Genomic DNA, 24,389 nt, shown 5'->3' on the forward strand with positions numbered 1-24,389 from the left:
CAGAAAAACCAGGTCAGGCATATGACCACTATTATGTGTCAGGCCCTGGATGACTTGGGACAGACCCATAGCTGTCATGGTGGCCATGAACTCCTGAGCTACCTCAGACCCAACCCCAAGAGAAGGCAAGTTGACCACTGCCAAACCACCAACCCTACCCTGGGTCCTTGGCTGGTGCCACACCCGGAATCCAGCTGGGCACATCTGAGAAAGGAGAACCTCTCCTTCCTGTCCCAACCAGATACATGCCAGGTCAGCCTTCTTATTGACAATCCAGTCACAAATGAGAGTGGCCTTATTGCAAACTGACCTGGTGTTCAGCAGCAGCAGCCGACAACCCAGAGCCTTACATGTTTATAATGTAAAGATGTAATACTTACGCGTTTGCATGATCAAATGTTTTGTTATAATTATAGGCCTGTCAGGGATTTTTCAGTACCAAGGGGAGTTAATGCTTTCACGTATTGTGGAAAAGCTAATATTGTTGTTACAGGAGGTAAGTAAGCTACATTCATCTAAAAGTCATTGTGATTGTCTTGAATGCTTCTTAGTTGCAAAATGTTCATTTATTACAGGTAATTCTTCCTATTTGTAAGAGAATCAAAATCTGTAAGGCCCATTCTATTATTATTATTATTATTATTATTATTATTATTATTATTATTATATACACAACAACATAAAATCACAGCTGCCAGTTCTTTAGCTGACATTGGCCTTCATTCACATCAAGTTCTTCCCAAGAAGCTAGGATGCCATAATGTATTGGTGTAATATATGTGTGGATCCAAGCAATGTGGCCTTTTGTAATTGACAGATGGAAATTTTGTCAATACACAGATTTTCTAAGTGCCATCCAAGGTTTTTTGGTATGGCACCCAGTGTACCGATAACCACTGGGACCACTTGTGCCTGTTTATGCCATAATTATTATTATGGTTGGTATTATTATTATTATTATTATTATTATTATTATTATTATTATTATTAAGATTTAGAGGCCACTTGACACCAGAATGATTCTGGATGGTTTACAATTAAAAAACAGAAAAACCAATAAAGAGACAGTCTGAAGCATCCAGACAATCCCATCCATACACCAAAAAACACCACTGATGGGGCTCCCTACCCCAAGGCCTGGGAAATCAGCTTGTGTAAAGATTTCCAGAACATCATCAGGGTGGGAGTTACATAGACCTCTGGGGTGATATCATTCCAGAGGGAAGGCACTGTAACACAGAACCAAGTTAGGTATTATGTAGGAAGTCTAGGACCACTTTTTTCATTTAAACAAATGTACCTGAACTTGAAGTTTTCTCTGAAAGGTAAATAACAGTTTGGCTGCTAGGAGGACATGTTTAGCAAACTCTGAAGCAAGGAAAGGGTAAGCTCAGTCTTGTTGTTGCTGTGAATAAATTGGTGTTAGCCTCTCAGCCTTTTGACTACAATCAAGTGTAATATTGAATAAATTGACGCATTTAATAAAGGGGAGTGGGGAGGAGAGAAAAAAGCCAGGAGACAAGTATAGTTTGATGTGAGCAATTGCTCTACATTAGAAAGTCTCCAAGTGTCTCTGTTTTAATTGAGCCATTAGCTGACTCATTTCGAGTATGTGCTTCTTCCTTGGGAAGCATATATCTATTTGTTACAGATATATCACCCCATTCTGCAGGCAGAACGTTTCTTCTTTGCAGCAAGACATTTTGTACATACAGTATTTTTCTTTAAATCATTCATTCTCTTCCCTTGCCCCAACCTCTGTCTTTACAACATATTAAAACAAGCAAAAATAGCTTCAAAAGATTACAAAGTAATAGTACAATTGATAGCACATTAAATGATTTGGGATGAAAATGGAGGGAAGGCATGTGAGAAGAAATATTTTAAAGATTTTATGGGGATGATTGTGATATTTCAAAGACTAGAATTGAAACAAATTCTATAAATGTTAGCGCCTGAGAAAGAATGATGAAAAAGAAGTAAATACTGTCGAAATGTTGAAAAATGGTCAGGCTGCACAGAGAGATGGGGGAAAAATGTTAAAATATGGGTGTAGTTTGCTTATGGAGGAGCTGGGTGACTAATATAATGTCTGTGTAAACTTTACATATGTGCCTTATGATTGGAAGAATGCTGTTATTTTCTCACTGTGCAAAAGGAAAGGTGACAAGAGTGAACACACAGACTAGAGGCACATTAATTTCTTAAGTGTATCTGGAATGTGTTTAGCAGAATTCTGACTGAAAGGATGCAAGGAATGACAAAGAGCAAAATTTGGAAGTAAATTACAGCTTTAGGCTGGGCAGGAGTTATATAGACCATATTTTTGCCCTTCAGCAAGTCCCTGAGAAATTGCTCCTTGATAAATGTAAGGGACTGCTCAGTTGGTTCTGATTTTTTCCATATTAAAACAGTGTCCCCAATCTGGATGTTCTCCAGAAATATTGTAGAACTCTTCCATCTTGAGACACTATGGCCAATGGTTATGCTAGCTAGTGTAGAAGACAACTGTATAAGGTATATTAGCTAGGGAAAGGCTGCATTAAACACATGAATCAGATGGGCATCCATTTAGTGACTGGGGCCATGTTTAATATCTTTTGGGTCCAAGGGTATCAGTGGGCATGACAGTGATGCAAGCCAGAACTTTATGCTTTTTCCCCCTTTTGGAGGGGGATGGCAATCCCAAATAACAAAAAACATCTGGAATTCAGTAATCCATTTCATAGAGTCATCCTATTGAAACTCAAGTAAATGGCACTTGAGTAACCAATTTCCATTCTTCCTATCCATTTCTGGAACCACAGCCCAACTCAGCCTGTGCCTCCTGCTACCATCTCAGCTAGATTCAACACATTAAAAGACATTTGCTGCTGCTGCTGCTGCTGCTGCTGCTGCTGCTGCTGCTGCTGCTGCTGCTGCTGCTGCTGCTGCTGCTGTCCTCACCCCAGGCATCACACTCTAAAGCCAGCCCATGCCCCAGTCAAAAACTGGTGGGAAGGGTGCTGGGAGACAACTGGAAAGAGGCCTGGGAATGTCATTTTGTTACTCATTGCCTTCCTGTAATTGGTAATCAGTTGTCCCAGATGGGTATGGAGTATGAGTATGAGTATGGACTATGGATATAGGTATGGTTATCTTCCTGAGCAACACACTGTGGAACATGTGGAGCCTTATGAGATACCCTAGCTGATCTCTGATGACTTGAGGAGCATCCCATTCTCCCAGTGACCAAGCCTCTAGTTTGAAATTGGAGAGCAAGAGACCAATGGTGCCCTCTATCCTATGCAGGACATCTCTGTAGTGAGGCCAGGCCAGGAGGGAGCTGTGTATACTACTTGCAGCCCCAAGACAGGTGTGTTCCTATGCCACTGTGTGTGGATTGTGCAAGAGTACACTTGAAGGGTGACATGCATGGGGTGGCAAAATCTACTAGGACTAGAAGCTTTTGTTGCCTGAGGTGGATTAAGAAATGCTGCTTCCTGCTTTATTCTTTCATGAAAAGTATAACATCTGAGAGAAAAACCTCACCAAAAAATACATTAAGATAAATTAAATCACTTGGTGGGCTGATAGCAAGATTATTGTTGCTGACAGAAATCACCCACATTTCAAATGTTAACTGAACTGATGTTAATGATACTTAATTTAGTTTTACCTCTGCTTTTAATTTTGTTGTTTTAAATTTTATTTTTTTATCATTTGTATTTTTGGTTGTTGTTAGCCACCTTGACTGTTGTAAGGACAGAAAGATGGGCTTTAAATTAAATAAGAAAATAGTACCAAGCCATAGCTTGCTTTTTCACAGAATGCTGAACAAGCCACATTAAAAGAAGTCTGAAACTATGCTTTACAAACCAGTATGATAGATACAAATATTGTGCTAGAGCTTGAGAGACACCCCCCCCCCAAAAAAAACCCTTTTGGATTGAGGAACAGAAAGACAAAAATGAATATTTTTTGTAAAGCAACTCTCTACTTGTGTCCTCTTTTTAGAAAGCTCTATTATAATAACTGTATACTGTATATCACAGATAGATGGGTAACTCAAACTGATCACAGCAATTGAAGGTCTTTTCTGACGTTCAGATTACAACTGAAAATAGTTACATATTGGTTCAATATATAAAAATGAATAAATATTCCTTTCACTGCTGGCTTAGTCAGTCTTGTGAATAAGTCGATATATATACTAGTCCTGAATTATTAAACATTGTAAGTACTTTCTTCCTGGCTGATCTAGTTCAGCTTTCCTCAGTCTGGTGTTTTCCAGATTTACTGGTCTTTAGACATGCTGACTGGGAATTTTAGGAGGGAAGGCTACCACATCTGGAGGACAGCGAGCTGGGAAAGGCTGGTCTAAATACTGCTTTCTATAAATAAAATAAGAAATTAAAACGATTCATTTATTCCTAGGAGATGATAAAATTCTTCGTTTATGGCATCCAAACATCAACACCAAGCCAGTGGGGAAACTGATGGGACATTTATTTACTATCACGGAGATTGTCACCAATGAAAAAGATCAACATATTATCAGCCTTTCTACTGCAAAGGTATGGCATTTTCCTCCTTCGACTTAGTGAAAATCATATGCTTTGCCAGAAAATGATGTATTTCCTGTTTCATAACATATGAAACATGTTCATAGTATAACAATACTATTTTTTGCTCATGGGTTCCAGATCTGAAATGGATACAGTGGAATTCCACTTTCCCGTTCACTATAAAGTACATATGCATGTACTTTAATGACCCATTTATTTCTGTGGGTCATAATTTTAAACCAAAAGGCAAGACAAGATGCTGACAATATTAAGAAGATGCTACAAATCTAAGAAAAATTCCTCTTGTCATTCATCAAAATATTTAACCGATACAATAAACTTCAAGAATGTTTTATGAGATTCCAGAAAACATGTTTGTTAGATTTGATGACATAAAAAACAAGTTTCATATAAGTCAGCTTTGTATTTTCTGCTAGCTTAACTCCTGATGACTTGATAGATACATCCATGTAATTGTCTTAACAATGCAGAAGTACTTTGCCATTACAGTACTTTCTTCCTGGATGCTTTTTCAATTTTTCAGTCTGCTGTTGTGGAGAAAAATATGAGGAGGGGGCACTATATATGCTGTCTTAATCTCCTAAATAAAAGGCAGGATATAAATCTAATAAATTAATTTAGTTAGCAGACCTAATATTTCCTTGTGATCTCCCATCAAAGGGCTAACTGTGACCAATGCCGTTTAGCCTGAGATCAACCAAGATGAGCTTGTTATTAAGCAACTAAGAAATGGATACAAACATAAGACTGGAATTCTTTGTTTTGACAGGTGTGAGTGTTGGCTAGAGGTGAACTGGAACACTGCACCTTTTCTGCACTGCACCATTCTCCATATCTTCTCCCAATTGTATTTTCTCCCAAATTTATTATGAGCTTATATCCTAAAAATGACATTGATAGTCATATGATAGAGTTTAATCCTAAGAAAGTATTAGCTATACAGTCAAGGATGATTGAAAGGAAAGAGAATGGTGGAAGATGATAAGATTCTGTTTAGCCTTATAGATATACAACAGTGCACATATAAGCCAAGCTGTGGATCTATTGTATGTAGCTTAGCCAAACTGTTAACAGGTTGACCCCCTCTTCTCTTAACTGATAGTTCTTAAACTTTAATATAATTTAACATGTAGACCTAAATATATTTACTAAATTAATAATTGTTGAGTATTGCTTTGGATTAGATTGTACATTCCACTGAAAACAATAAGACTACTTTGTTGTATTGATTTGAGACAAGAATTCCACTTTGCATTGCTAGGTTAGAAGTTTCTCTGACAAATGTGGAGGTGTCAGCTCTACAAGGTAGACTAGACTAAGAAACTAATGCAATGTAGGTCAGTACTGCTTTTATTGTAACAGATACAGTAGTAGAATCTTGCAAGTCTGAAGTGCTTCCCCTCCCTCCCTTTATCTTCATGAGAACTAGGGAGGGGCTTGTCTGAGACATTTACTCATGTTCCTTTCTTGGTCTGGGCTCAGTCCCTTTTTATCTAACCATTGCTTTGATAGTGGCTCTTCCTCCTGTCTTTCAGGGCCTTTCCCTGTGCCCTCTACAGGAGCTACTGTCTGGGTAAGTGTACTCAGAATCTGCCTGAATCGTGACTCACTTTAACTGGATGTGGGCAAAATGTGCCTGCCTGCTCTGGGTGCAATACAAAGAAGCTTAGGAGCCCAGCATCCTCATCAAACAGGGTACATAACATCATCAGTTCACAAAAGCTTAGTCCCTGAAGCTCCTTTTTCATTTCCTCAAATCACTTCTGGATGTCAAGGAAATCTCTAGAATAGCAACAAATGAAATGAGAATTGGCAGAGCCCTAATGGTTATGCAGGTATATTCTACTCATGGACATGGTCTCCTTGGATCCTGGCTGGACTTTAACTCCTTTCCCAATAAAACCCAGCCGCTTCATCAGTCTTTGTCCTTCTATAAATATTGTTTTTATGTAGCGTGAATCATTGCCACACACCTACCTGCTAGCCGGATTTATGAACAATGACCTTTAGGATCCTGTTGTTGTGATACCTTTCTTTGAACATTTTCTTCTTTAGGCTAAATTTATCCAAATCCTTCCACTTTTCTTTAGATTACTTGTTTTCAGTACCATTGACCTTCATTGACCTCTTGGTTCTACTAGCAGATTTTAAAGTATAGGGCTCATAATATAACAAAATATTCCAGATGTCAGATTAGTACAGATGGATTATTTCTTTACATAACATACAGTATATTGTGGACTTCACTACCATCAAACATTATCCTAAATTAGATTTTTTTTTCATATTCATGTACAAATTCATGGAAGACTAGACTACTAATCTTAACAGCTGCATATTACCTCCTAACTCACAAGCAACATAGTTTCAAAACTAGTTGCTAGGGATCAATACTTCTGGATGATACATAATGCTGAATTAAATGAACTACTGACATGATGCAACAATTCTATTCATATGCTCTTCTATTCTTAAAATTAAGTGAGATTATTCCTTCTAAAACTGCAGACCAAACTGGGACATCAGAAAATACATTCTGGAAGAATACAATGTCAAATGATTTCTATATTGTTGTTCAGGATTTTAAAAGTTTTTATTTTCCCCTTTTTATTATTTATTATAACTTTGAACTTGCATTGTTCTCTCAAAGTTGCCTTTTATAATCTTTTTTTTACAGCTGCAACACAATTTGAGTCATGTAATTTATTAGACTTGCATGTTCCTTTTCTCACCAGCTACTCCCAAACCATAGCCTATGGGGTATATGTTTGTGATTATGTTTTCTTTTATTCTTACTTAGAAATCTGCATTTGAATTTAATTTTGAAATGCTGCTAAATTTCATTTAATAATTTTGGCATAGTTTTCCATCCTGTTAAAATCACTTTGATTATTTGTGCCTTTTGAGTAGTTGGTTACTCAACTGTTGTTCCTACTTCTGTACCATTCATAAAGTTGATGTGGATTTCCTCCACTCCTTCGCCAGTATCTTTGAAAAAAATGACTTGTCCTTGGCTCTGGATTGAGCTCAGTAGCGTCTCATTTGAAACTTACTTCTGGATTCACAAGGGGGAATAGCTAAGGGCTGTTAGGGTGCAGTTTTTATACACTTGTGAATTCATCAGATGTTGTATCATTTAGTTCACATTTAATCCATGTATCATTCAAAATATTATGGAAGATTTCATCAGATGATTTGCTGAAATCACAATAAATTATGGTCAGAATTTACTAATATAGTAACCTAATCAAATAAAAAATTCAGATACATCTAGCAGGACTCATTCTCAGTAAACCCATGCTGGATATTGCTTATCACTGCAGTGATTATTACTATTCAAATACTACACACACACACACACAGTGTCAGAATGATTTAAGAATGAAGCTGCAATGTGAAAATCCAACTTTACTTAGTCATTTCTGGTTTTACTGGTTTCCAACCAAGTGATCTTTTTTCACACTGTCAAACATGCTAATTGAAAAGACGCTACTGTGCATTAGACAAATGTCTCCCATTCTACATTATACACAATAGGTTACTTGTACCTACAAAGAGATTCTTTAATTCCCAAATAACAGAAAGCTGGGTGTTAAAATAAAAAACCACTGCATCTACACAGAGTTAGTCTACAAATCTCTGCTGGAAAACAAGCTTACCAAATATATGCCATTAACTTCTTTTTTAAACAAACTGCTTAGGTGAAAGAATGGCATACATTTTTTAATGGTAATTGTATTTAACTAGCTTGGGTATAGAGTGTAAAACAAATATTAGCAAACTGGGAAAATTTTACTTGTATCACTGTAATTGAAGCTACAGTTTCAAAATTTTTCTTGGTATTGACTAGCTCTTTTGCATGAAAATTATTTAAAAATAAGCTTACAGAATGGTTTTTCAGCACCAAGCAAATACATTTCTCTCTTCCTGGATGTTTCTATAGTTTTTTAACTGCTTTCTTTATATTGGAGTAATGGGTTTTGTTTTCTTTTTCCTTTTTAATTACTTGCATTTTGTTAACTGATGTTTAATTTATTTCATTTTTTAATTTATTGCATTTGGCAGGGGGAAGTTCTGAATATTTTAAAGAACTTTAATTCCACGAAGACCTTTGGTTACAAGGCTGAGCTAATGTACAAATTATGGGGATGATGATGATGATTAAAATATGCATAAGATTAGGGATTCTATTCCTATTCCTATTTTAAATTAAATAGCTGCTATCCTAAGTTATTTATTTTCATTTTAGCATTCTTTCTGGAAAAAAAATACAGTTTCTTATAAGATGTCAAATTGTTGTCAGTTTAAGTATATTTAGATTCAACCTCTTCATTATTAGCGCAGGCACTCTCCACATATTTTTGTACTGTAATTCCCAGCATCAAGTCAGAATACCCAGTTGTCAGGGAAGCTTGGAGTTGTAATTAAGTTATATCTGCAGGGTCATACATTGCCTATTCCTGCTTTGATGACAATTTGGACTGTATTTTATGCAGAACATTTGGTATAATGGTCTCAGAAATTATTGGAGCAAATAATGAAGGTTTCTCGCCCTTAGCAAAACGACATAGTTGTAGGATTTAAATGATAATGTGATTCTTTTCATTAGTTCCACTGTGCCAAGTGCTCATGCTTTGTTTTGAACACCCACACTGCCTGAGAAGCATCTTACAGACACTGGCACTTAGGTTTAAGTTAATATACAAAGGAATTGCTCTGTCAAGTAACTTAAAATGGCTCAACTACAAATCTAGACAATTTGACAGAAAGTGGCAGTACTTTATCTATTCTCTAAATGTCAGAGATCAAACTGAAGTGAAGAAACCATACTGTGAGAAAAATAACTCAGACTTAAAATCTGCATCTTTAAAAATCTTTGGTAAGGAAATGATTCAGGTTCATGGTGTTTTAATTCGGTTCACTACTAAGTTCTCATGAAAGTCTCCATACATTTCTGCCATTGAAAAGCCAGAAACATCTACTGCTTTAAAAAAAAAATTATGAAAGCTGAACAATATTCATCAGAATGAAGCAGATAAGACCATTTCAGCTCTAATCACTATTGGAGATGTCAGAGATTGGAAGTGATCCCTCCCTTTCTTCTTTCATTCCCAATTAGTGTTAAGGTATTAGAAAAAAAGGTCTTAACTAAAATTAATGAGATGAATGAGGATGATATAATTCAGAGAAGACAGTGAGATAAAATATAATAAAAGAAAATAAATAAGGTAATAGAATCTTGAATACTGTTTGTGAAACACTGGAATTTAAAATTCCAGGACAACGTATGGCCATATGGGTTTCAGATTTAGAAGCTGGTATTTATAAATTGTCAAATGTACTATATGATTAAAAATTAAATATCTAGTATAGAACAGATTTTTATTAGAAAGTTGTCATAGAGATTATACTAATGATAATGTCTATTAAAATATATATTTTAAAAATAAAATGTCTCTTTTTTCTTATTTGGAAAATGACCCATTTCTATATTTTTGCAGAACATTTTTGTAGAGTTTCCCGTGAGGCAACCTTTTTTACCAAAGACTAATTACTGCTTAAATACAGAAAAATTGAGAGAACCTTTAGATTCAATTTGGATTGAAACATCTTTTAGAACCGAGTTAGAAAATCTCATCCCCTACAGATGTTTTTGATCTGAGCTCAAGCAAATATGGGAATGTCAAAAGAGTTGGAAACTATAGTCCAAAATGTCAGATACTAGGTAGTTTACTCATATTTAAAGAAACAAATGTAGAAGTGGTTTATCATAAATTGGAAACTCAACTGGGATGTTACTGACATGTCCCTTAAGCCCCTCTCAAGCCAGTCAATGGAGAAATTGTAGGTCTTACAGTAGCTTAAATGACAGAGTCAGGAAAAGGGTACCTCATACAGCAGTTTTTCTTTAACAGAGAATATATTTGTGAAATGTGAAGAATATTAAGAATCCAAGTATATTATATAAATATCATTGCACTGAAATAACATACTGTATTAAAACTGAGAAGACAGAGCAATAGATGGTCTATATGGCTAGCTTTAATAATATGTTAAAGGGTTTGAGCTAGTTCTATATTAATACTTTATGGATATACCTTTAGTTTCTTCAAATCTCATTCATTTAATTACTATTTTGTATATTAATTTTTGATTATATTAACAATATTATATTTTTGGTTGTACTTCATATCTTCTAGTTGTTATACTTTACCAATGAAATATTTAAATGAAGAAAGAAAGAAAGAAAGAAAGAAAGAAAGAAAGAAAGAAAGAAAAGAAAAATCAATAAAGAAAGAAAGAAAGAAATTTCTAAGAGGCCTTATGGCTCTCAAGGAGGTTTACAAGCAATTTAAATATAAAACATTATATAATAATTTTGGTTTCCATTTTCAAGTAGAGGGAAGCTCACACAGAAAAGTCTGGAAAATGCAAACTCCCCTTCCTATTATTTCTGAAGGAAAATATGATGACTAAAAAGGTTAGGAAAAAACAAACTTTCCCCCTTTGCCCTCCAAGGTTTCTTGTTTGTTTAGAAGAGCTCCTGCAAGGTAGTAGTTATAGCAGCTACATCTGTAGGAGATGAATCTACTCCAGCCAGGGAGACATTCTAGAAGCAACAAGAATCTCTGTACTTTCTCCACTATCCCACCAGCCAGTTAATGAGTAAAAGAGGAGGTGGGAGTTTCTGCTGGATCTGGTGTGCATGTTTGTGTAGACTACACTTTCGTTGGAAAGAAGAAAGTAGAGTTAAGTCTGAGGGAAACAACCTGATTCAGTAAAGAAGAGTAGCTTGAAGGGTTGAGGCAGCTGCAAACAGCCTGGAGCTAAAAAGAAGCAGTCTTTTAGCAAAGATTTGCAGCTTCTGTGACTGAAGAAGCAGTCTCTCACTCTAGCAGACAGCCAGAAAAGGAATCTGCAGAAGGTGAAGCAGAGTAATAGCTGAGAGCTGGTAGGAAAAGATGTTGGGAAAAAGTGAAAATGAAACTTAATAGGGAGGCTGAAGCGATCTCAGCAGCTTTCAAAGCAGCAGTCACAAAGTTTGAAAGAAATGGTGTAGCACCTTGATTCACAAGCTGCTTGTGTTCCCAAACAAAAGGCTTATCTGTATATAAATCAGTAGGTTAAGAGGAATAACCCTGAGTATTACAAATAGGATAAACTAAGAACAGGAGTAGGAAACATGTTTAGAACTTTATGTTTGTGGGAAGGTTAAGCAATAAATAAACCTCTGTAAGGGAGAAACACATTACTATTTGGCATCCAGCTTGTGTCTGCTCCACCTAAAAATGATGTCAGAACATCCCCCCCCCATCAAAAATGAGGATGGAAATGGGAGGAGGAGGAGGCCTATAGGAGGCAAGTTACTCTAATTAACACTATTAAAAGCCATGACACCAAATCTTCCCTGAAATAGCCCTAAATCATGCCCATGAAATTTGGCCCTTTTGCTGTCAAATTTTGCTTCTGCTATTTTGAGCCGTGAGTTTGGGGAACTTTTTAAGGGTACAAATGGAGCAATTTCCTCTCAGAGACTTTATTCTTTCATTCCCAACTCTAAAAACCACTATGGGAATGTTATTAAATCAGTCAATATGAATACTAAGGCAAAGAAGAATGATTGAGTGGAGGATTCCCCAAGAAGTGGGCACCTGAGGTTTACCCAATAAAACCAATAAGGAAATGAAAGAAAATACTTTACATCAAGCAGAATTGATCTTATACCTTTAATAAATATTTTCAAGTAAGATCAGTGCTGCAACAGTGCTATCAAAGCTGGGGCAAGCGTTCAATCAGGCAGTTGAAGCTTCCATCTTGCTTTTTTTGAATAGCCCCTCCCCAGCACCCCAAATAAGTTTGAATAGCATATAGTTTAAGTTCAGGTGCACTTTTCCATTTCCAGAAGTCTTTTCATCCATTGAACGTCTTATGGAAAAGAAAAGCTAATTCCAGCTGTGTGCTACAATTCTTGATAATTCCAAAAACCTATTTCACAGAACAGCATGAAAGGTAGCATAGGGGTCTGAAAAGAAGTAGGGACTAAGTAAAATGACTTGCCCTTTTCTAAAAGTGGAGACCTCCATTTGTTTAAGTCTGTTCTGCAAACAGAAAAACTCCTTACATCCATAGAATAAAACCATCAAATACAAACCAAAAGGTAGTTACTATATTAGTTACAATAACAGGCAATGGCACATTAATGTTCTGAGAGACAATTTATATCTGATAAGAAATGCTGGAGTCATCCAACTGGTCTTAAAAATTGTAACCAGCGTTCTATAACATGATCATTCCTATGTCATGCCAAGTTATAATATGCCTTTGCTGTGAAAAAAAAATGTGATTAGGTCCATTGTTTCCACCTGCAAGACAGTACTACTAACTACAGTCTTACAGTTAGTAGTTGGTTGTGCATGTTAACAAGAGACTGCTTGGTTTGGTTTTTCAATTTGTTTTGAGAAAAATAAGTCGTATTTCCTGATTTACCTGATACACTAAACAAACTTGTCAGCCCCCACTAGGTAGACCAGACCAGGAAATAAACTCCACATGAAGGCTAAAACTATTTTTATTGCGATTGGCTATAATAACAGAATCTTGCAAGTCTGATTGTGTTGTACCTCCTCCTCCTTATAGTGAATTCAGTGAATTAGGGAGGCATTTGGCCTGAGCCAGTTCAAAACGTTATCTCATGTTCTGTACTTAAAAAATGCTTCAGCCCCTTTTGCCTAGGCAACAGAGGCTGCATATTTCCACAAAAGTCATCTTACTCCCTACAAAACCATAGACCAAAACACTGACCTATCTATTGTTTGTTAGCCATGGCCATCAATGAACATTATTGTACTTGTTTGTACATTATGCATTATGCCAGATGTCCACAGTGCAGAGGGAAGCTTCATTGTTCATAGCCTCACAGAAAAATGATGATGGCTTGGCTAGATTTTAATGTATTTTATGATATCTCTTTGAGCATGCCTTTTAAAGGTAAACAGCAAACAGCTTTTCCTTGCCTCATATCCCAAGTATTGCATTTAACTCCTATGCACTCACCCAGCATGCATGGTGAATTCTCTTTGCAGATTCTGGTAGGAGCCCCAGTTTGCCAGGGCAAATTCTGTCTTTTCCAGAACTGAAAGAGCAACTTCTGTTGCTGTGAATAGAAGTTCCCTGGGGGCGGGGTTATCATAGTCACCTCCAAATGTTCCAAGCAAATCTACTGGAACCTCTCAGCTATCCTTATGTCTGAATTCACACAATTATGCATATGTGCAGTTAAATACAGAGTCTGGCACTGTGCATTTGTTTCCCAGCAGTGCTCACAGCAATCTTGGTCAAAATAACTCATACTTAAAACTGTCACTTGCAACCATTGTCCCAAAGGGACGACAGGAAGCAAAGTAGAAGGTAGAAAAAATACCATTGTGGGATGTTTTTGTATGTAAATTTTCTCTAACATGCTGCAGAACAAAATGCCACATTGTGGGATAGTAAGGCCTTTGGAATCATTCCATCTATAATTCAATAACAGAAAATAAAGACAACGTCTCCAAATCAGGCTATGTTTTGCTTTTTCCAAGATAAGCTAAGATTGGCTAGGTGCTACTCCTGCTGTCTATAACAGAGTGCCAAATACTGCCAAACCCTTAATTTCAAAAGAACTGGAAAAAAAAAGTTCAGAGCTTATAATACTATGTACAATATACTTCAGAGTGAATTCCATTGAAGGCTAAAGCAGACCATGCATTCATTCACTAATCACAGTTTGTGTGTTCCAGGTGATATTGAAAGCTGAGCTTTAAGATTGAAATGATGCTAGTTCTTCATTTAGAAAATGGAAGAATGTTATATTCTTGTTTTGATTTGTTTCAATTTACTGAGTCATAGCTAAAAGTACTTAAAACAAGAAGTTAGAAGTTACTGACTTTGATTTAACATTGATTAAATTGATTTTCCCCTTCATGGATCACTGCCTTGTCATGGCGAAGGGGCTTGCGTAACTCAGTGAAGCCATGAGCTATACCGTACAGGGCCACCCAAGACGGACAGGTCATGACAGAGAGTTCTGACAAAATGTGGTCCACTGGAGAAGGAAATGGCAACCCACTCCAGTATCCTTGCCAAGAAAACCCCATGGACAATGTCAATAGGCTAAAAGATATGACACCGGAAGATGACCCCCTCAGGTCGGAAGGTGTCCAATATGTTACTGGAGAAGAGCAGAGGGCAATTCCAAGTAGCTCCAGAAAGAGTGAAGTGGCTGGGCCAAAGCCGAAAGGACGTTCAGCTGTGGATGTATCTGGAAGCGAAAAGAAGGTTCGATGCTGTAAAGAACAATATTGTATAGGTACCTGGAATGTAAGATCTATGAACCAAGGCAAGCCGGATGTGGTCAAACATGAGATGACAAGATTGAACATTGACATCTTGGGAATCGGCGAATTGAAATGGATGGGAATGGGTGAATTTAATTCAGGTGACCATTATATCTACTACTATGGGCAAGAAACCCTTAGAAGAAATGGAGTTGCACTCATAGTCAATAAGAGAGTGGGAAAGGCAGTAATGGGGTACAACCTCAAAAACAACAGAATGATCTCAGTGCGTATCCAAGGCAAACCATTCAACATCACGGTAATCCAAGTCTATGCCCCAACCACTGATGCTGAAGAAGCTGAAGTTGACTGGTTCTATGAAGACCTACAACACCTTCTAGAACTAGCACCAAAAAAATGTCCTTTTCATCATAGGGCATTGGAATGCTAAAGTAGGAAGTCAAGGAGTAATCGGAATAACAGGCAAGTTTGGCCTTGGGGTACAAAATGAAGCAGGGCAAAGACTAATAGAGTTCTGTCAAGAGAACAAGCTAGTCATAGCAAACACTCTTTTCCAACAACACAAGAGACGACTCTACACATGGACATCACCAGATGGTCAATACCGAAACCAGATTGATTGTATACTTTGCAGCCAAAGATGGAGAAGCTCTATACAGACAGCAAAAACAAGACCAGGAGCTGACTGTGGCTCACATCATGAGCTTCTTACTGCAAAATTTAGGCTTAAATTGAAGAACATAGGGAAAACCACTAGACCACTCAGGTATGACTTAGATCATATTCTTTGTGAGTACACAGTGAAGGTGATGAATAGATTTAGAGGATTAGATTTGGTAGACAGAGTGCCTGAAGAACTATGGACGGAGGTCTATAACATTGTACAGGAGGCAGCGACTAAAACCATCCCAAAGAAAAAGAAATGCAAGAAAGCAAAATGGCTGTCTGATGAGGCTTTACAAATAGCTGTGGAAAGAAGGAATGTGAAAAGCAAGGGTGAAAGGGAAAGATATAAGCAACTGAATGCAGATTTCCAGAGAATAGCAAGGAGAGATAAGAAGGCCTTCTTAAATGAACAATGCAAAGAAATCGAGGAAAACAATAGAATGGGGAAGACTAGAGATCTCTTCAAGAAAATTGGAGATATCAAAGGAACATTTAGTGCAAAGATGGGCATGATAAAGGATAAAAGAGGCAGGGACCTAACAGAAGCAGAAGAGATTAAGAAGAGGTGGCAAGAATACACAGAAGAACTATACAAGAAAGATCTTAATGTCCCTGATGTCCATGGTGGTGTGGTCACTGACCTTGAGCCAGACATCCTCGAGAGTGAAGTCAAGTGGGCCTTAGGAAGCATTGCTACCAACAAAGCTAGTGGAGATGACAGTATCCAGCTGAGTTATTTAAAATACTAAAAGATGATGCTGTTAAAGTGCTGCACTCAATATGCCAGGAAGTTTGGAAAACGCAACAGTGGCCACGGGATTGGAAAAGGTCAGTTTACGTTCCAATTCCAAAGAAGGGCAATGCCAAAGAATGCTCAAACTATCGCACAATTGCACTCATTTCACATGCTAGCAAGGTTATGCTCAAAATCCTACAAGCTAGGTTTCAGCAGTACGTGAACTGAGAACTACCGGATGTACAAGCTGGGTTTTGAAGAGGCAGAGGAACTAGAAAACAAATTGATCATGGAGAAACCACGAGAGTTCCAGAAAAACATCTACTTCTGCTTCATTGACTATGCAAAAGCCTTCGATTGTGTGGATCACAACAAACTGTGGCAAATTCTTAAAGAGATTGGGGTACCAGACCATCTTACCTGTCTCCTGAGAAATCTGTATAAGGGCCAAGAAGCAACAGTTAGAACCGGTCATGGAACAACCGATTGGTTCAAAATAGGGAAAGGAGTACGACAAGGCTGTATACTGTCACCCTGCTTATTTAACCTATATGCAGAGTACATCATGAGAAATGTCAGGCTGGAAGAATCACAAGCTGGAATTAAGATTGCAGGGAGAAACATCAACAACCTCAGATATGCAGATGATACCACCCTAATGGCAGAAAGTGAAGAAGAACTAAAGAGCCTCTTGATGAGGGTGAAAAAGGAGAGTGCGAAAGCTGGCTTGAAACTCAACATTAAAAAAACTAAGATCATGGCATCTGGACCCATCAATTCCTGGCAAATAGAAGGGGTAGAAATGGAAGCAGTAAGAGACTTCATTTATTTGGGCTCCAAGATCACCACAGACAGAGACTGCAGCCATGAAATTAAAAGACGCTTGCTCCTTGGGAGGAAAGCTATGGCAAGCCTAGATAGCATATTAAAAAGCAGAGACGTCACCTTGCCGACAAAGATCCGCATAGTCAAAGCTATGGTTTTTCCAGTAGTAATGTATGGCTGTGAGAGCTGGACCATAAAGAAAGCTGAGCGCCGAAGAATTGATGCCTTTGAACTGTGGTGCTGGAGAAGAATTGATGCCTTTGAACTGTGGTGCTGGACTGCTAGGAGGTCAAACCAGTCAACCTTAAAGGAAATCAACCCTGATTGCTCATTGGAAGGATTGATAATAAAGCTCAAGTTCAGATACTTTGGTCACCTAATGTGAAGAGAGGACTCTTTGGAAAAGACCCTGATGCTGGGAAAGATTGAAGGCAAAAGGAGAAGGGGATGGCAGAGGATGAGATGGTTAGATAGCATCACTGAAGCAATGAGCATGAAACTGAGCAAACTCAGGGAGGCAGTGAAGGACAGGAAGGCCTGGCACAATATGGTTCATGGGGTCACGAAGAGATGGACACGCCTTAACGACTGAACAACAACAACAACAACAAAAATTGATTTTGCTCAAACTTTGCTTAATCTATTTCATGCCAAATTGCAGGAGATTCTAAGTCACATTCTGGGTATAAAACATGATGCATAAAAGAAGTTTTTAAGTCATGTGTACTATGAAACAAGTTTCAAGTTCTTTTCCAAATATTTTATTGTTTTTGTTTAATAAGGTAAAGTTAAATTAAATTTCTACATGGGAAAAGAATCTTTTTTTCTATCTTAACTGATTGAAGTCATTGAGATGTTCAGAAAATTATCCTATCCTATCCTATCCTATCCTATCCTATCCTATCCTATCCTATCCTATCCTATCCATTTGTATGCTGTTCAGTCCCAGAAGGCTCTAGACGGCTAACAATCTCCTTGTAATCCCATTGTCAATTAAAGCATCCTCTTCTCCTACGCTAGATGGAACAAGCGGGTCAAAAGCTTTCCTAAAGCCCAGGAGGGACACAGTCAACTGAATCTCTGGGGAAAGAAAGTTTCAAAGTGAGGGGGCAGCTACTGAAAAAGCCCATTTCCAAGGCCCTGTCAGATGGCAGACATGAAGGGATGGGAAGACATGAAGGGATGGGAATAGGGAGTCAACCCTATTCAATCTGGTCTGATGTGCAGATGAATATGTAAGAAGGCAGTCCCACATATAATCAGAACTGAGCTATGTAGGGCTTTGAAGGTGACAACCAGCACCTTGAATTGCACCTGGAAGCTGACTGGTAATCAATGCACTTCTCTAAGCAGTGAGGTCACCTGGATTTACCAGAATATCCCCATCACTGCCCAGGCAGCTGCATTCTGTACCAGCCGATCACTAGAAATTTGAATTGAGACTATGATAATGTGAATATTATATTTTACATATGTATATTTTAGAAATATAAAACTAATATAATCTGATTTCATCTGGTTTCCATAGGATTTCTTTTTAACCAGTTTTATTTATTCTAACAGATTAAAAAAAAGGTAAGTTTCTAGCTGGTTTTTAATCTTATGTATTGTAAGATTATATATTTGGTTATGAATACAGTATGTTGTAGGATAGCTTTTGTTGCAGTTGGACTCCCAGGAAATGAAGTAAAATGCTTTAAAATTATTCAGAAAGAGTGTTTCAAAATGTGCAGGAGCTGGCTCTTTACTAAGCCTTCCATTTTTATTTTTTTTTTATCCGCACTCAATTGTGACCGATTCGGCAGCGACTACCTGGATGAGTCCCTGCAGTTTTCAAGGCAAGGTCTTTCGGAGCAGTCAAATCTTTCTCCAAAGATGCCTGAAAGTCTGGAAAAAGACATGGTGCTTTAAAGTGGGATTGTGCTTCTATTCCTATGTGTTCCAAGATACCTCTTCTGAAGCATATTTGAAGTATACACAGCTGTACATATCACCTGTCCTGAGTGCTATTTCATATAAAAGCTGGGATCAAAATATAAGAAATTAATTAATCAACATTTCCCTAGTTTCTGATTGAAGATGAAGTTCCTTTTAGTGGGTATTATGGTAGTTTAATCAATGTATGCACAATCTAAACAAGAAAATGGGCTTTTAAATATTTTGTTAGACACAAAAATAAATGTCAAGGGTTCCATCAAAGATTATGCAAGAGAACTCCTGCTGACATAATGGGAGTTTTTCATACTATACTTTCCCTCTGCTTCTCCTGCATGTTCACCCCCATCTAGGCCTGAGTACAGGAACAAAGAGAATCTAATCCACCAGCAGTGTCCATTCTGCTGGCTGATGGACACATTGTGATACAGCCCAAAGTATGTGTCCATAGATAATAGAAGCTGCAGTGATGTCTATTGTTTATCTGTCCATATTTATGTCCCAAAATTTCAATATAGCTAGTTTGGTGTAGTGGTGAAGGCATCAGGCTAGAAGCCAAGAGACCATGAGTTCTAGTCCTGCCTTAGGCACAAAGCCAGCTGGGTGACCTTGGGCCAGTCATTCTCTCTCGGCCCTAGGAAGAAGGAAACAGCAAACCACTTCTGAAACTTTGCCAAGAAAGCTACAGGGACTTGTCCAGGCAGTCGCCAGAAGTCAGCACTGACTCAAAGGCACCAAAAAAAAAAAAGAAACAAAGAAACAAAGAAACAAATTCAGGATTGCAACTCCAACCATTAGTAACATTACAGAGGATGTACTTCCTACATCATGGATAATGACCTAGTTTCTTCTCTCTCTTTCTCTTCTATCAGTTAGTATACCTTTCTCCAACTTAATTTCATCCAGATGTTATTAGGTATTCTTTGTATCTTCATTCATCATTAGACATGTTCAAAAATGTCTTGAAGGTCCCAAGTTGGGGAAGGCTACTCTAAATGCATAGCTTGACATATTTACACACTTATGTTTCCCATTTTAAGAAGCAAAGGAACTCAGAATAGGATTTGGTTGCATCAGAAGTTTTGTATTATTAGTTATTAGTTCTTAACTGGGGAGGCAGCAGGTAATACAAAGCTGTTTTTTGGGATGGCACCCATGTATTCTTGGTAAGGTCTAATAAAGTGTAAAATCAATGGCATGCAAAATGTTTTTCCATATTACATTCTGATAAGAATTTCATTATCTGAACTCCGCTTTCTGGGAAAAAAGCACCATGAACAGGTAGGTTGTGGCAGATGTGCTAATACTAAGAAACTACACCAGTATTAGGCCGCCATCTGGCTCCCAGCATAAGCTCAGAAACTGAACAGATTGATTCTTATTTTTTTTTTATCAAAGAGCCCCCAGAACATTAGCAATTTAATAAAATGCATATGATCTTCAGATAGCCTTTTCAAAAAGTGTGTTTTTAAACCAGACATTTCACAAGAGTATAAATATTATAGCATAGCTGTACTTATCACAAAACATTTAAGAACTACAGCTCTATCAAAATTTATTTATCTGTGTATCATATTTATATAGCTGCCCATCTCACACAAGGTGACTGGGCAGCATACAAAATATAATCACAGTTGCTCAGGGGACCGGAATATATTTATGTCTTCTATTACCCATTAATTTGTTACTGGCCTACACAGTGCCCTGTGAGAAGTGCTTATCATACCTTGTGAATACTGCAATCAGCATGGTTTTGGTACTGAAGAACAGGTATGGATATCTGGCAGGTTCAGGTTAGTGACGACACAATAACTGCTTGCCACAATTAGTTATCTTATGGAACTTTGTTTTGTCTGCTGTACTGTCTTATTGGCAAATTGTACCAAAATGAAAGAATAATGAGATATGAGACTTCTAAGGCAGTTATTGCTTCTGAATAAAAGGAATCCACTTTATTAGAAAACAATCTGATTATACCCATGTAGTCTTTTTCTGAGTTACATTATTATATATATGAAAAAGTGCAAAATAACATTGGTTTTTAGTCAGCCCAAGGTACCATTAAATCAGACAGCAGATGAAGAGTAAATAGGCATAATTTACTATCTTAGGAAGCTTCACCTGTTGCAACCCCATCTGGAGAAAGGAGACCTGACTCTTGCTATATACAGCCTGGATACTTTCAGACTAGAATATTGTAATGCTGTCTGCTTGGGTGTGGATTGCCAGTTTTCTGCTGCCACAAGAAAACTAGCAATCTGGTTTTCAGCTGTGCAAAAATAGCAATCTGCACCGGGTTGCTAAGAGGAGGGAGCAAAACTTGTTGCTTTCACCTTCCTCTGAATAACTCTGCTCAATTGAGCTCACATAGCCATTAGCAGCAGGAAACTAAAAATGTTGAGCAGGATTCCTCCTCTCTCCCAGGGACCCAGTTTGGGATGGCTGAAAGCAGGACTAATTTTTTCATCCCTCTCAGTGATCTTGTTTAAATAATTAGCTTCTCACAATATCCTGATCCACCACTTTTCCTGATCCACCACTTGAGAAGGCTGTCTCCCTTCTGCCTAAAGAAGGATGGCTCTTGTCTCTGCCATAAGAGTGGAGAATGGTGTAATTCCTGATCAGTCAGTCTTTATTGTGGTCTCAGATCAGTACAAGAAATGCCTGGTCAATATCTTGTCAAGTTGTGTCTTGTCAAGTTATATGCTCTTCTGTGTGCAGTGCATTAATGGCAGGGGGCTTGGATCCCTCTCTAACACAAAAGGAGTCAATTACCATGTGGTTAATGCTCAGCTTAGACTGGAGATCTAGGTTTGATCTATGTTTTGGTGATGAAATTTATTGGATTTGGGCTGATCACTTTCACAGAATCGTTATGAGAATAAAATAGGGTATGTTCTAATGTGTGTAACAGAATGGCAGAATATAAATATAATAAATTTGCTATGGTGGGTTAAGCAAGCAATAGGTGAAACACTAATATGTATATCCCACTCTTCCATTCTGTTTTGTATATTGGACCAGAGACGTTACATAGAGAAGTGCAAGGTCACAACACATCCTGCATGGTCATTTTGTTGTGGCACGTAATTACTGCATATAATATTTCTTGATGTTTCTTCAGATTTTCAGAGTGTGGGATATCCAAACACTTTCACTGATGCAAGTCTTTCATGACTCTCAAGGGACACCCAGAGAGTCACAAATCTTTTCCATGGTATTTGACAGTAACCACGGGACACTTATTACAGGTAGGTATGAGAAAAATATATCCCTGTTGATTATAAATAGGCATGCTGATATGCTAGATCAGAACCAACAATGTCTTTCTGACAATGGAAGGCATATATTTTAACCCAAAGATCAAATTCACCTTCTTTCCTGCACTCCCTGTATCTTCTTAAAGATATGGCATCTTCATGCTATCCCAGTAGGTTTAGCTGTCAGATGACTCTATCTCTCCATATGTTAGAGAATTCTTCCACATAGTGCCTTGGTTACAGGATATATTACCAGGGTATTGTTTTCATGCATCCCTCCCAGATGTAGGTGCTTATTACTAATGCATCCATGGCAGGGTAGGGAATACATCGGAGGTATTTGGTCTATCCCCAAAATATTGAAGTAGATCAACAAACTGGAATGGTTAACAATTTGAAAGATGTACATTTTCAGGGGCTTCTCCCAAAGTCAAACTGTCCAAATTGCTGTAGACATTCCTATGGACATCTGGTATATACACAAGCAAGGTGCTATGAAGTCCATTCTGTTTTTACTCTGCAGATGTGGTACTGGTACATCCTACATTCTCTCTTTATCTGGCAGTCCACATACCAAAAAAAAAACATTTCCTGGATGACCAGCTCAGCTATGTTTGGTCAACAATTCATAAATGCAGTCACATAGTGTGTATCCCAAGCTACGATCCTATGATCCTCTATGCCTAAACATGTGTAGCAGAGATAGAATAGATGTCCTGAAATAACTGCAGTTAGGTACTGAGTGCAGGGCTGAGCTATGCAGAGATTTATTGCCAGATCTGGTGTGAAATCTGACCATGTAATCCTATTTTTCCTAAAAAGATTTCTCCTACACTGTTTTCCTTCCTGCTGATCTGAGGCTTTTCAGAAATCCACAGGGATTCAACTACTGTATCGTCATATTCTACCGCATTAGCTGAACATGAGATATTTTCTCCGCAGTTTGCATGCCACAATATTTTTCTTTTTAGTACTAAGACCTTTGCATTATGATTTGTCCAAATTGCTGTAGACATTCCTAGATAATAGAAAAGAGATACTTAATTTGGCTCCTACAGAATATAAGCAGTTCAGGTTTGCTGATGACTTAATAACTGCAATTTGTCTGCTGTTTATTTCAACCACCAGCCATCTGAGATCACATTGTATCAAATTCCAGTGGTCAAATTTCAGCCCATTTTTTGCAATGTGTGCCGTTTGGGTCCACTAGGAGTCTTCCCACTCCTCTCCTCACCCCGAGAAGGCCTGAAATGTCAACATACTTACAGTGACATCATTGTATTACCAAATGCCATCTTACAGATTTCCAGAAGTTTGGGAAGCAGAACTACAGCCCCCGGCCAGTCAAATATTGCCAGTCCTTGCTATAGACAGATATAAAAACATCTCTATTTTTCTCTTGTATAAATTTTAAGGGTTTGGTTTTTGAATGTGTGTATGTAACAAGTTTTTGGAAGAGTAAATGCAATGCCATAGTGCATAAAAACTGAACCAGTAATTTAATTTGATCAGACATATAATACCTTCAAGCTACATACAGTAATAAGGACATACAATGTGTTTCCTTGAGGTCAGTCTGCCAATCAAAATTATAATTTATTTGAAATGAAAACTTGAATCTTTTCTAGAATAACTGATGATATTCATATTCATAAGCCATATTATGCAATTCTGTAATACCCAGGATCATCAGTCATCGATATTTATCCTCTCACTCGGATGATACAAGACACTAAACAAGTTCCCCAGACTCATGAAAGGGGCATCAATGTGCTGGTTTACAATAAAGCTTTTCACCAAGTTCTTACTATCTGTTCTGAGTCTATTGCAAAGGTGAGTATAAATCTTATGAGCCTTTCAGTTGCAAAGCGAAAGAGAAATTTTCCTATTTGGGCAAGTACATTAATTAGGATATTCTTATCACACTCACACTGCAATCTTAAAAGCTATTTTGGAGCTTGTCTTTCCCAGAGATGGGTGAGCCAGGATGAATAAGGCCCCCACTCTCCTGGCCTTCCAAAAAGGGCTGAAGACCTAGCTCTGCCAACTCGCGTGGGGCAAG

At 37.7% G+C, this 24,389-nt stretch overlaps 1 protein-coding gene across 1 annotated transcript in view; it reads left to right on the forward strand.

Moving 5' to 3' along the window:
* The window catches only part of WDR64 (WD repeat domain 64), a 99,312-nt gene that overhangs the window by 33,943 nt on the left and 40,980 nt on the right, over positions 1 to 24,389 (forward strand). Inside the window, exons 9-12 of the mRNA XM_088131329.1 lie at positions 417 to 496; positions 4,417 to 4,556; positions 22,192 to 22,318; positions 24,012 to 24,160. Coding sequence (XP_087987455.1) covers positions 417 to 496; positions 4,417 to 4,556; positions 22,192 to 22,318; positions 24,012 to 24,160 — 496 coding nt within the window. The remainder of the gene's footprint in view (positions 1 to 416; positions 497 to 4,416; positions 4,557 to 22,191; positions 22,319 to 24,011; positions 24,161 to 24,389) is intronic.

The sequence above is a fragment of the Python bivittatus genome, unplaced genomic scaffold, assembly GCF_059951505.1.
Source record: "Python bivittatus isolate LINGU-HERP-01145 unplaced genomic scaffold, Pbiv_v1 ctg000020_np1212, whole genome shotgun sequence".
In the NCBI taxonomy this organism is placed as follows: domain Eukaryota; kingdom Metazoa; phylum Chordata; class Lepidosauria; order Squamata; family Pythonidae; genus Python; species Python bivittatus.